The sequence below is a fragment of the Anguilla anguilla genome, chromosome 19 (assembly GCF_013347855.1).
Source record: "Anguilla anguilla isolate fAngAng1 chromosome 19, fAngAng1.pri, whole genome shotgun sequence".
In the NCBI taxonomy this organism is placed as follows: domain Eukaryota; kingdom Metazoa; phylum Chordata; class Actinopteri; order Anguilliformes; family Anguillidae; genus Anguilla; species Anguilla anguilla.
In genome coordinates this window covers 15734091-15747582 of record NC_049219.1, presented here as the reverse complement: position 1 = coordinate 15747582, position 13492 = coordinate 15734091, and the positions used below count along the sequence as shown (strand labels likewise).

The window sequence follows — 13492 nt, the reverse complement described above, 5'->3', positions numbered from 1 at the left end:
ATATGACACCTTTCTCTTAAACACCCCCACTGCTCCTCCCTCTGTCCTTTGTGGGGCCAGCACCCCCTTTTCTACCCCCCCCCCTCCCCTCCCCTCCCCTCCCCTCCTGGGGGATCCCACTCCCCCCCCCGTCCTGCTGGCTGCTGCATCCTCATCTCCAGCACCGTCACTAAACCACAGAAAATGGCTAACATCCATATGCAGCATCACCAGCAGAGGGCGCCATTTCTTCACACACTGAAACTCACATAACACCAGCTTTGGTGTAGAGAGGGTGTACAATCAATGAAAGGAAGGAAGTAATTGCAACAGTCCTACCTAGAGCACGGAATCTAATAGTTTTACATTCTCCAGCAGAAGTGTTTCTGTTTGGCATTTGGACGCAAAGTTAATGATGAACAAGCCCAGAGAGGGGAGCCCAGTCTGCTTGCTGAAGTTCCACAGTCCTCTGAACCAGACCGAGGACTGCGACATGTAAACAAGCAGCCGCTGGACATCACACCCTTCAGAGGAGAGTGAGAGCGAGTGCTCGCTTGGGCCACCCGCTAACCTGACAGTGTGCATTACAGCAACAAGCATGGCGGGTGGATACGACCGGGCCACTCCACTACTCAGAGAAAAGGAGGGGAACCATTTTTTAAAAAGCATAAGAAAGTAGCGCAGCGTCATTGTCTTTGAATTTAATTTATTTAAGTGTGTTCCCTTGCGATGCAGCGTCCGTTTACTGGTACGTTAGTTGACCGAGATGGAATATGAAGGCTGGTTGTGCAGCGTGTGGAGCCACGCCTACGTGGAGCCGCGCCCGTCCCTCAGCAGCCGGTTCAGAACGCTGGTCTCCCTCAGGACCCGCAGGTCCGAATCGTCCTCGGCGATAACCGGGAGGCCTCTGCCCCGCCCCCCGGGCTCGGAGTCGCTCTCGCTGTCCGACAGGCCGCAGAGAAGGGCGTCGTTTTCATAGGTGGGGAAGTAGTACCTAACAGGAGAGAGAGAGCAATCAGCTGAGCATTTCCACAGTCATTAACAAGCATTAACAGAAGGAGAATTAACTCTGATCACCACTGTATGATTCTACTGGCTTTACTAATGTGATATTGAGTGATGACTGTTAAAATATTTGAACCCATCAAACCTCAGAAAAAGCTATCTGTAAATAAACTAACACTATTTTCACCACAAAAACAGAACTCTTTTTTAAAAATGACTGTGCATGTTTTGGTTAGTAAACGTGCTTCAGTGATGATTCTCATGGACTCCGGATGATTTCTTAAAATGGCGGATGTCTCTGCTGTGTTAAAATGGCGGATGTCTCTGCTGTGTTAAAGTGGCGGATGTCTCTGCTGTATTAAAATGGCGGATGTCTCTGCTGTGTTAATAGAGCGTGTAAAGCAGGCCTCAGCCTCAGCTGTGCTCGGCGGCTGAAGGACACGCACTGAGGCTGATCCCAGCGGCTCCTCTCGGGCACGCTCATCGCGTGCGACGCCTCCGCCAGGTGCCCGACCACCTCGGCCCTGGAGCCAAACTTCTCCTGGCAACCGTAGCAACGGCACTGGTGGATCTCCCGCCGAATGTAGTTCACCAGTTTCACCTGCTGGTAAAACCTGAGATCTGGGGCGGGACACACCAAGCCACAAGCAGTCATTACTCCCAGGCCTGCAGTTATGTAATGCACACAGTAATACACACAACCGGGAAACTATTTTCACCTATACATCTTTATTTTCCCCCTGTACATCTTTTGAAAAGAGACTCAAGCAAAGATGCAAAGGATGCTGAGTAAGAGTTCATCATAGTGTGCGTGTAGTGCACCCTTACCCTTACGTATGTGCATAAGCCCTACTCACCGAGATCGGCCTTTAACTTCTGAAGGTCAAACTTGTGGCTTTCCTGTAAGGAGAAACAAGGCATTCCACTATCAGTGATGAGCCAGTACTCGCAGTAAATGTGTCCCATGTGACCCAAAGTTTGTGGTACTCAGTTCCACATCTCTCTTTCCGTTTGTCACTCCCCTGTGATTGGCCATGCCTGTGTTTGTGCATAAACCTTAACCCCCATTGGCCGTACCTGCATGTGTGTGTAAACCTTGTCCATGGTCTCTGATTGGCACTCGCAGAAGAGGCAGACTGCACGCATGGGGTGGGCCTGCCAGTCTGACCAATCGCTGAGGAGAGACCAGAGCACACGGATACGTGATGTCATTCCACTACTCCACTACTTCCTGTGCCTGAGGGTAAAATAGCAACGTCAGGTCCTTACTCATCCTGGTCATCCTCCATCTCACGGTCGTCCTCCGACTGCACCTCCTCCCAGGTCTTCCCCAGTTCCTAATTTACATGGAAAAAACAGGAAAAAAAAAACAGATTCAGAAAAAATGGCAGTTTAAACCGTTAAAAACCTACTTTAAATCTGGTCTCAAAATTAAAATAGGTACACACAAAACAATATATAACTAATGAAATCCATAGAAATCAATGTATCAGAGTTGTGAACAGGCTGTGGATGCCAGCGTGCCAGTGAGTCTCCATTAAGGAAGTGCACACAGTGACCGAGGGGCCTACGTGTGACCAGCGGGGGGAGAAGGCTTCGTATCCGATTACCAATCAGACGGAAGCTAACAGCCCTGTACCTGTGGGACGCAGCACCACCACTCTCAACAGCAGACAGATCCTGCCTTTTGGAAATGACTTCATCAAAACCCGTTCCCCTGGAGAGCAGCGGTGTGGAAAATGGAGCGAAAGAGAGAGCGAGCGTGTGTGTGTGTGTGTGTGTGTGTGCAGGGAATAACGAGACGTTCATAAACCTGTCTGAACACCAGCGGCTCTTAAATAGGCGAGACCTCCAGCCATGAAAGGTGTCGTTATTAAGGGACTTCACACACTTCCGCCCTGGTGAGACCGGCTCGTGTGTCACCTGCGCGCGTTCCCTCGAAACCCCAACCAGCTATTAACGCGAAGCACCTTAATTGGAATGGCATGTTTATGATTGGTGGATTCATGAAAAACACCATCCTCAAAATTAAAAGATTTAGATGTATAATAGGTGTAAATGCCATTTTAATCATGCAATAAAAATGGTCTCAAAATGCACAGTGAGCAGTGTAAAACCTTTTTTAGGAGTTTAGGAGTTAAAAAAAGCCTCATTTAATAAGCTGAATAAAGTGGGTTTAATATCATAGTGTTTGCATATTATGTGATGCTGAAATAATGAATGACTGATTGCACTGGGTCTTTGAGAAGTACATAATGTGGAATGTGCGTGCGCTGGAACACGTGTCATACCAAGTAATTGATGACGTAGAATCTGTCGTACTCGTGGTTCTTGGAGTTTATCCGGCGATGCTGCTTCTTCCTCATGTGATCCTTCAGTGTGGTCTTGTCTCTGAAGGTCCTCTCGCAGTACAGACACTGCAAACTGAAACAGCCCCCCCCCCCCCCCCCCCCCCCCCCAAAAAAACAAACAACCGCAGGACCCGACAGTTACACGTCTGGCCACAAAGGGGAGCCCTTTCTTAAAACAAACAGACAACAAAACAGACAAAGTGAACATTGATATTCAGAGCAACTGATGGCATTGATACATTATTTACTGACTGAGACAGCCTATTATGCCTGACTGCTTTCTGTGCTCGACTCAAAAACAAAAGGAAAAGAAAGACTTTGACTGAGGGAAACACTCAGACTCAGACACATTCATGAGAGTTCACTCAAAAATGACTAACAGAGGCAAACAAGTTTACCAAGGGCACCAAGGCGTTCCGCAATCCTAAGAGTTAAAAAGGATAAACCCAAAAAGAAGGACATCTTTCCGCTGCACATTTTCTCTCCTGCAAATTTCACAAACATTTATTAAGGAGCTGAGCTTTCGGTCCAAGGCCTTAGTCAGAGTTTTGACCAAAAGCTCAGCTCCTAAACAAATGTTTGTGAAATCTGCAACGGAGAAAACATGCGGTTGTCTTTCTTTTTGGATTTACCGTTTGCCTCCAGCACAGTGTACGCTAGTTCCTTTTATCTGCCATTGCAAAATGTAAAATCTTGAGATCGTTGCTGCTTAAATATCTGTTAACTTCCGTTTTCCCCCATTGGAGAAAGCTGTAAAGTCTACAGCGGGCAGCAGTAGGGAATTCTCTGTGAGCTTGGGGCAGCTCACACACACACACACGATCTCTCCTGCCACCTGAGACGGGCTCGCCTACCTGTCCAGCTTCGACTGCAGGGCGCTGAGGAACTCGCAGCAGTACACGATGTTGTCGGGCAGACCCACGTTGAAGGAGTGCTCTTTGGCCATGTGATTCAGGAGCAAAGACCTGCAGAGTGCAGGAAGAGCAGGCTTCACCAAGCAGGACTTTACCTGCATTACATTACATTACAGCACACACAGGCGTTTAACACAGTCTTACACAGACCACATTTATACATGCAGTCCATGTGTTCAGCTTTTACGTTTCTCTGCAACAATTCAGGTTCAGTCCCAACTGGAAATTGAACCCGTAAAAAATGTGAGTGACGAGCCCAGCTCCCTAACCTGTACGCTCACACTGCCACCTGAGCAGCCCGCATGGTACCTGGGCGCGCTGTAGAGGCGGGCGGGGTCTGGCACTAGAGTGCCTGAGAGGTGATGCTGGTTTAGGGGCTGGTTGGTTTAGAGGCCGTGGGACTGTGAGCCCTCCCGATGGCGGGTACTGCGGCCCGGGCTGGGAGTCCGCCTGCGTCTTTAATCACCGCCGCGGAGCACTTTAAAGCAGACGCCCGCTCAGACGCTGCAGCCCGCTCTGTCACATCCGTCCCCACAGGGAGCCCCTAACTGGGGGGGTTAACTGATCAAAAGTCTCTGTGCTCAACCCTGCTCTTCCTTTTCATCTCTGCCTATCTCTGCCTCCACCCCCATGACCTTCAAAAACCGGTGGGGCGGGGATCCTGGCAATATTAAATAAATCTAACGATACGCTGGTGCTGATGCACACTCCTGACTCAGAACAGCCCTCTGTCTGGACCCCGCGTCTCCAACTGTGGGGCTGTCCGCACAGCAGCGACGTGCTTTAACCCTCTGATGAGTAAGCTTTTTGGAAATTATTTTTTTTTTTTTCAAAATTCTAAGTCGGGGTTCTAGAACATTGCTTTCAGTAACCATTAGTGATCGCTATATCAGCATTAGAATGTTCAGTTTATTGTCTTCGTATCCAAATGTAGGATATCTGATCATATCTGTGGGTCCTCCTCATTACAGCGAGCGTGCACAGGTACCTGTTTCCTGTGAACTCCTGGTGGCAGCGAGCGTGTGCAGGTACCTGTTTCCTGTGAACTCCTGGTGGCAGCGAGCGTGTGCAGGTACCTGTTTCCTGTGAACTCCTGGGAGCAGCGAGCGTGTGCAGGTACCTGTTTCCTGTGAACTCCTGGTGGCAGCGAGCGTGCACAGGTACCTGTTTCCTGTGAACTCCTGGTGGCAGCGAGCGTGTGCAGGTATCTGTTTCCTGTGAACTCCTGGTGGCAGCGAGCGTGCACAGGTACCTGTTTCCTGTGAACTCCTGGGAGCAGCGAGCGTGCACAGGTACCTGTTTCCTGTGAACTCCTGGTGGCAGCGAGCGTGTGCAGGTACCTGTTTCCTGTGAACTCCTGGTGGCAGCGAGCGTGTGCAGGTACCTGTTTCCTGTGAACTCCTGGTGGCAGCGAGCGTGCACAGGTACCTGTTTCCTGTGAACTCCTGGGAGCAGCGAGCGTGCACAGGTACCTGTTTCCTGTGAACTCCTGGTGGCAGCGAGCGCGTGCAGGTACCTGTTTCCTGTGAACTCCTGGTGGCAGCGAGCGTGTGCAGGTACCTGTTTCCTGTGAACTCCTGGTGGCAGCGAGCGTGTGCAGGTACCTGTTTCCTGTGAACTCCTGGTGGCAGCGAGCGTGCGCAGGTACCTGTTTCCTGTGAACTCGTCGTTGCAGAAGAGGCACATTCTCTGGAAGCTCTGGTCGTCCCGCTCCTGCTGCTGCTGCTCCAGGACCTCCTCCTGCACACACAGCAGGTAGAGCCCTTAAATAAGAGCACTCAGAGTGACTGCCATGTTAAACATGATAAACACACACACACACACACACACACACACACACACACAGGCACGCTCACTGGGGCAGGTCCTGGCTGTGCTACACATGCCCACCGTCCTAATTACGCAGATGACTTCATTCCTGGGGGTTTTAGTGTTCAGGTAAGAGTCAGTGATGTCAGCATCCCTCCCCCCCCCTCAGATTGCAGCTCCGAAAGGCGGGGGGGGGGGCAGTGTAACCACAGCCAGGCGGTCCTGTGCTACCGGCTGCACTTCAGCACACAGGAGCCACACTTGGGCCTTTAAGGTCCATCCCTGCCTGTGTGAACGGAGCCCTGATACGCAAACAAGTAGCGCCAGCCTGCCCCCAGCTACACGCTAGCGCTCATCAGCCTGCCCCCAGCCACACGCTAGCGCTCATCAGCCTGCCCCCAGCTACACGCTAGCGCTCATCAGCCTGCCCCCAGCCACACGCTAGCGCTCATCAGCCTGCCCCCAGCTACACGCTAGCGCTCACCAGCCTGCCCCCAGCTACACGCTAGCGCTCATCAGCCTGCCCCCAGCTACACGCTAGCGCTCATCAGCCTGCCCCCAGCCACACGCTAGCGCTCATCAGCCTGCCCCCAGCTACACGCTAGCGCTCATCAGCCTGCCCCCAGCTACACGCTAGCGCTCATCAGCCTGCCCCCAGCTACACGCTAGCGCTCATCGCTCCACCTGTAAACACGCTCAGCGTCCACTTACTCCTGTCCACAACACAGGCAGGCCCACAACACTCTGTACATGCGGTCTCAGCTATGCCGGAAACACGCTGATCTCATCTCAGAGCAGCGACCCAGCTCTGCCAACTTCACCCTGAGGACACAATTAAAACTGCAGACGCTGAGATCGGTAACATCTTATCTTGTTTGAGCACGGCGTACGCAGTCATCCATGCTGGGTTGATGTTCAGTGAACACCAGAGCGGTGGACTCCTGGAAGTAGTTCTTAATGCTGCTTGGTGGTAACGGAAAATTGTGATGCGGTAACCATAGCGACAGCGATGGAGGATGATGCTGTACCATGCGATGCCCTCTGTGGGTTTTAGTGGGGGGGGGGGGTTGGTCAAACACTACATGACTGGAGCTCCAGGCCACTGACACAGAAAGCCAACCAGGGCCCATAGTCATGTCCTCCTCTCTCCCTTTCCCTCTCTTTCCCTCTCCTATCTCCCTCTCCCCTCTGCTTCCAGTAAATCGTGGACCGTTTGAAGCAGGACACAGAGTTCTTTAGACGCTTATATACGCATTTCTGCAGGGATGCACGTGACCCACGCGAGCCATCCTGAATACTCAGATCAGCCGAGCAGTTAATTTAGCAGAGCTCCAGGCGTATGAACACTTCTCTGAAATAAGACTTGACCCCGACAGGAGCTCACTGCCGGTGTCATAAGGCATGGTATTTCTTTCCCCCTCTTCCTGAGGCTGTTGTCACTACCAATGATGCGGAGTTAAATTTGATAGGGGGTGCAGGGCTGCTTCTCTCTGCTGGTGTCTGTAAGAGGCAGCGCTGGAGGCTGAGGCCCTCCTCCCTGCAGGAGCAGCAGCAGCTCAGTTCTGCAGCTAACTGCTGCTCTGGGTCAGTGTGACAGAGGGAGGGAGAGATAGAGAGAGAGGCAGCGAGGCAGCTCAATCTGCGTTCTCCAGAGTACCGTTTAACTTCCAACTTCCTGTCTGGAGAAAGAGCCCCAAAAACGCACCGCTCCGACTCGAGGAGGGTTATACCGCCATCCCGCCATCCCGCGTCCTCGCGCGCCATCTCCCGCCCGCGTTGCGTAACGGCACACGGCTGTGGGGCGGATTTGGGAAGTGCGCCTTACAGACCGAGAGAGAGAGAGAGAGAGAGACAGACTGCGGCGCGGCGAGGAGACGGAAATAAAGCAGTAGGTGGCTTCATTTGGGCCATTTAAGGAGCCCGGCGTTGCGTAACATCATCAGCGCACACACAGCCACCCAGGAATGTAGGTTGCCTCTGCGGGTCGCCTAGCAACATCGCTGGCCTTAAAGCACAGCTCTAAACACTAAACAGTCTCATACCAAGCATTATTTCAGTAAACATTATTTCAGTTTGTGGCACGTACAGTACACCTCAGCATCCATATGTATTAGCAAGACTGTTGTAAGACAGCACTGTCAGTGTAGTGTTGCTGTTGATCGGTGTAGTGTTGATGAGAGACTGAGTACTGAGCTCTGACTTGTTAAATGAGGCTGTGTTGAGGCTGTGCTGAAGCAGTGCTGGACCTGTGCTGGAGCTGTGCTGGAGCTGTGCGCAATATAGAAAGAAATAAAGAGGAAAAACAGAAAAAGCCTCCCTCCTTCTGTCTGCCTGGCTTCCTGGATTGGTGTGTGTGCGTGCGTGCGTGCGTGCGTGCGCGTCTGTGTCTGTGTGTGTGTGCGTGTGTGTGTGTGAGGTACAGTGGCATTGTGAAGCTGGACCAGCAGCCCCCTCAGTCTCAGTGCTAATCAGTACAGCAGCTGGCAGACAGGACAAACCCCCCCGTCCCCCCCACCCAACCTCCCCACACACCTTCTGGGTCATTTCCTCTCAGACAGAGCACACCTGGCTGTGACTGAGGAGCGGACAGAACTATCAGCACCTCAGAGGCCCACTGGGTCTGGTTCTGACGGTGAGCTCACACTGCTCACACACACGCTGTCTGGCTCCTGATTCCCAGTGCATTTACGCACATGGCCTGCCTCTCCGTCTAACTTTTATGTTAGTGGAAACACAGACCATTAAAAAAAAAAAAAAAAAAATTGCACTCCAATTGTTCTCCTCATTAGACGTTCCCCTTCCTGTGATTCATAAGAATAACCTGACTGTAAGTTTCATATGAAACCCCCCCCCCCTTCCCCCCCGGACTCTGCAGTAAAAACAGGAAGTCATGGCATAATATTCTGGAAAAAAAGATGGTTCTGTTTTCGAACCCGACACCTGCTTCATATTTGTTCAGCATTGTTGCGCTCACATAGGCACAGGTGAGCTGGCTGAATGGCTTGGAGGAAATAAATATATGAGACAAGCACAGTGTCAACAGGGCCGTCTGTGGGACAACAATAGCCCCTTTTCTGCCGCGAGCAACAGCGTCGGACTTCCTGTCCCGCCGCAGTGGACGATGTCCTTTCGGTGGCCCCCGCCGCGCTGGAGCTCAGGTGCGCCGAGTCTCGGCCTCCGCCTGACTCCGCCGCGCAGCCGCCATCGCCCGTCAGCCGGGCTGCCAGCGGTCGGCACGGTCACGGGCACGGTCACGGTCGCGTCTGTAACCGCACGCGAGTTCTCTGACCGACCGACCGACCTCAATCGGCCTCTACCAGCTCTCAGCAACGTGCGTCTGCTTGCTGACCTGCGCTCTGCAAACAACGAGCCTCAGTCTCTCCTCTCCTACCTTCCCAGAATGCACTGCGAGCACTTAACATGCTCAATCGATGCCCAGCAGTAAGAGCGTGCCGTGGTAAGGGAGTCCCCACCGACCTGCCTTCCCTTCTCCCACATTAACAGGCCTCAGTGACCCACAGCCCCAGCGCTCAATGCTGAGGCTTAATTAGGCTCTCTGCTAAGCTGATGGGACCAGGGAATTACAAGCACACCCAACACACTGTTCACCTCATCATCCCATCGGCTGATTAGACCGCAAGTGTGTACACTGTTAAAGCTAAAACAGGATCTTTCCCTTTTTAAAAGCCCTTTCCTTTTTATCTCCACACTGTTTCTAGTCTCCCATGGGGTTAGCTGTTGGGTCTGCTATTGGCTTTCTTTTTATTGGGTAACAGTTTTCACACTGTGGTTTTGAGAGAATCTGACCTTACATCAGCCTGGAGGGCTTGTGCACGTCCAAAGTGGCAGGACCAGTGCACGCAAAGAATGGCACCATTACATCCGAAACACAACAAGATGCGGGACCAGACAAGCAGTGCAACGCGATACCTCAACACGTGACATGCAACACACTGCCGACACACAAATGCACCAAATTCCTGAACTTAGGACCACCTGCGTTACCCAGCACGCTGAACACAGGACAGACACCCGTAAAGAAGGGGGTTTCCTTCCTACGGTCAGCAGTTCCCCTGAGCGTTTGCTGTAGTTCATGTCTTCAACCCTTTAATGTGTAAGATCAGAAATATATGATTAGAATGTTAACTGGACGTTCTAATGCTGATGTCACAGTCAGCGCTCGTAACTGAAAGCAGTTCTAGAACACTGACAAAAAAAACCTACCCTTCAAAGGGGTGAGTATAATCCCTTCTGTACAGGTGGATCCAGAACACCTACAGTAGATCTTAAGACTGGTCTCTACAGGTGGGCAGACGTGCCCTGCAGGAACACTGTGTGTGTGAAAGCATCTGTCAGCGCTGTTTGTGCTAACCCGGCGCTGTCTCTGTTTGACTGCAGCCGGGGAGCAGATAGAGCTGTGTTCCTGTAAAGCCCCCCCCCCTCCTGTGAGAGGGAGGGCATTGTGATGGGCGCCTGTGAACACCGCACCAGAAACCCTGCTGCAGTGGGCGAGCGAGGCGAGCAGCGTCTCTCCATACCTCCATGTGGCTGGACCCGAGGCACACGCACAGCTACAGGTGAGCTACAGGGGCCTGTGTGCCATCAGTCTCTCTGTGGAGACTCCATACGCGCTTTAGAGTCCAGCCGGCTGCTGTCCCGTCTGCAGCCAACAGCCAGCCACCTCTGCTACGGCTGAGCAGCCAAGCTCGTCCCAGTCCCCCTGTCTGCTACGGCTGCGCAGCCGAGCTCGTCCCAGTCCCCCGTCTGCACTCACCAGCCGTTTCTGCTGCAGCTGCTCCCTCAGAATTCTGTCCTCTGGAAGAGCGTCACACAGGAGGAAGTAGTGCTCCTGTTTCTCTGAGAACACAGCGCACCAGGGATTTATGCGGCTTTAATAATACTGATAATAATAATAATAATAATAATAATAATAATAATAGAATAACAGTGACTCAGGCTTACCGACGGGGCCCTCTGAATTGGTCTTGATCACGCTGCAGAAATCTGTGATGGGCTGCTCCGTAAATCTTTTTCTCCAGTACAAGACGTATCTGCAACGAAAACAGTTATGGGGGCATTAATTCACTTTGCGTCCTTCTTGAGCTCCAAAAAGAGCAGCAGGGAAGGATTTGTGCTGGTAGCTATTGTATGAGGGCCAGTTGTTTGTTTGCTATGGGAAATAATAGTAATAATAATGTATAGGGTGCTGCTCGATGGTGCATCCTATTAAGGCGCTGTTTCATTGTGTGGATGGGAGCTCAAGAGTCAGTCATTTACTCCACTTTTCAGAACAGCTCAGTAGTAATGTTTTAGAGGAGAGGCTGAGTTCCCCCTCAGCACCGGGGTAGTTGTGCCTGCACAGGGGGTTTATAACAGTACCCACTGACATATCTGGGAGAGAAGAGCTGCTCTCCCCCTCCCTCCCCCCCCCCCCGCACTGAGCACTGAGTGTTTTTATAAGGACAGGGTGAGCGCCCAGACGCCTCCTCATGTTCCCGGCACACGCCGCGTCCGTGCCCAAAATCGTCTTCCTCCGCCTCAGAGCCAAACTCAGCCGCCCACCTCGTTGGACCGCTGAGCGACCGCAGCCAAGCAAGGCGGCTACCTCAGGAGGTCTGTTCTGCTTATCCAGCCAGCGATGGACACCTACTCACTGACACGCAGCGATGCTTAACATGGACGGCTGTGCACCTTCCCAAACAGGACTGGGGACAGCTTTGACCGAATCCCAGAGTTAGCCGCTTTAGCATATCTGTTTAGACAGCTGGCAGTGTGCCACACGAAAGCAGGACTGATCGGCAGAGTGAAAAGAGGACAGAAAGAGTGAGTCCAGTAACACCAAGGAAAAGCAAAGAAATAAAAAAACTGAAAACCTCAACTCGACTCTGAAGGAAATGACACATCCCCAAATGTTTACAGACCCCTTCTGCAGGCATAAACATCTCCAAGCTGACATTAAATGCTTAATTGCAGAAAACGGTACCTTGTGAAATCTGCGATGAGTTTGACGTCAGCGATGACCAGTTTGTGCTGCTGGACCAGGTGGCGGAGAAAGGACTCCTTTTCGGACAGGGGGGAGGACTCCGAGCACAGGACACAGGGCACGGCCTCGCCCTGCTCTGGGGACGTCCCGCGACACGGCCTTTCCGGGAACGACAGCGGCTCCAAGATGGAGTCCTGTGGCCCTGAGGATAACACACTGTGTTCAGCTTAGCGCAGTGTGTTTCAGCTTAACGCCGTGCTGAACGAAACGTGCACTCGCGGGACCAAGAGCACTGTTGGCCTAGTCTGTTGTTAAGACACCAGGCGCTAGGCATGATGGGAAATGTGCAGGTTAAACGCGCTAAACGGGCAGAAATACATCATTAGCAACAGCTGCTTAAACTCAAGACTGGTCTGCTGCAGTGCGTCTCTCTGCCATTCTGGACTTATTCTGGGAACGGCAACATTTTTTGCAATGTGCCATTGGTCAAACGCAAATAAGGGACACCCATATCACACACACACAACTGCTTCCAGTTCATATACTGATTTGCATCATACTGTCCTGATGAGTACAATTTCTAACTGCTGAACCGAGGAGGACAAGAAACCTCCTTGCCAGACACATGCACACTGGATAGGGAGCCCCATATTTACACAGCACTAGCCTGTCTTACATCATAACCTGTCCACATCCATGCAATGAGCTACACTTGCCACTACCCTTCCACATACACAATGCAGCACGTTCATCTAACAGCAGAACAACTGCACCGGAAGTATTTTGTAGGAAAGGTTGATTAGTGAGGACTGGCGCTGACAGAGCCATAATAAACACAAATGAAATCCACACAGTGGCTACTGCCTGCAGTCCACTATTTAATTTGGAATGAGTTCCCCACTCCATCAAATGATAATAATTAATAACAAATTTTATCGTGATCCTTAATACTCGTGACCTGCAAGTGACTGCGCTAGAGTCAATGCATAATGAACGGTCAATGTTCGGCAATACGTACAGCAGCTAGCAGACATCAGATTTTAGACTCCTACCCTGGCTGACAACATAAACGGCGTAAGCTATCTCCCTAAATGAAACGCGTGAAATAGCTGCACTAACTGGGGTATTAAACACATTTAACCTGGCTAGTAATGTCTGATCGCAATAGGAAACATTAATGCCATTAATCTAAGTTCGTGCATACAGCATATGAGCTCTTTCAATGTCAGGTTATCTAACGTTTAACTTTATTTCGTCATATAGCCAACGTTTAAACCCTTGCAACAATGCAAATATATGCCCTTGCATGAAAGAAATTGAAAACAACTGGAACAAAACATTAGATCCAACAAAGTCACTAGAAAATTCCCATACCTGACAAGTTGCGTCCTTCTACATTGCCGGCCATGCTTTTCGATGCCTGTCACATGACGTATTAAAATGTAGAAATC

General features: G+C 51.3%; 2 protein-coding genes and 1 long non-coding RNA gene across 4 annotated transcripts in view; 1 reads left to right on the top strand and 2 right to left on the bottom strand.

Moving 5' to 3' along the window:
• Window positions 1-668: 668 nt before the first annotated feature.
• znf277 (zinc finger protein 277) lies at window positions 669-13485 on the bottom strand. Its single transcript, XM_035401372.1, has 12 exons — window positions 13416-13485; window positions 12042-12243; window positions 11021-11109; window positions 10833-10915; window positions 5898-5989; window positions 4190-4300; window positions 3276-3408; window positions 2254-2321; window positions 2062-2158; window positions 1842-1884; window positions 1431-1605; window positions 669-973 (listed from the first exon to the last, which is right to left on the bottom strand). The coding sequence occupies exons 1-12, from the start codon at window positions 13447-13449 to the stop codon at window positions 787-789; spliced, it is 1314 nt and encodes a 437-aa protein (XP_035257263.1). The 5' UTR covers window positions 13450-13485; the 3' UTR covers window positions 669-786.
• On the bottom strand, window positions 5067-5891 carry LOC118218733. Its single transcript, XR_004763534.1, has 2 exons — window positions 5282-5891; window positions 5067-5237 (listed from the first exon to the last, which is right to left on the bottom strand). It is a non-coding gene; the product is annotated as an uncharacterized LOC118218733 (long non-coding RNA).
• LOC118218728 (dedicator of cytokinesis protein 4-like) overlaps window positions 10485-13492 on the top strand; it is a 129217-nt gene continuing 126209 nt past the window's right edge. Inside the window, exon 1 of one of the 2 annotated variants that reach the window (XM_035401364.1) lies at window positions 10485-10635. In XM_035401364.1, the coding sequence (XP_035257255.1) occupies window positions 10524-10635 (112 nt within the window). In that variant the 5' untranslated portion in view covers window positions 10485-10523. The remainder of the gene's footprint in view (window positions 10636-13492) is intronic. The other variant, XM_035401366.1, reaches the window with a different exon arrangement.

Coding starts and splice junctions, on each gene's coding strand:
- znf277 (XM_035401372.1), bottom strand. CDS start 13,449: ATGGCCGGCAATGTAGAAGGACGCAACTTGTCAG. Junction 2,159..2,253: donor ATGGAGGATGACCAGGATGA/GTAAGGACCTGA, acceptor GTCTCTCCTCAG/CGATTGGTCAGACTGGCAGG. Junction 1,885..2,061: donor AGGTTTACACACACATGCAG/GTACGGCCAATG, acceptor TTCTCCTTACAG/GAAAGCCACAAGTTTGACCT.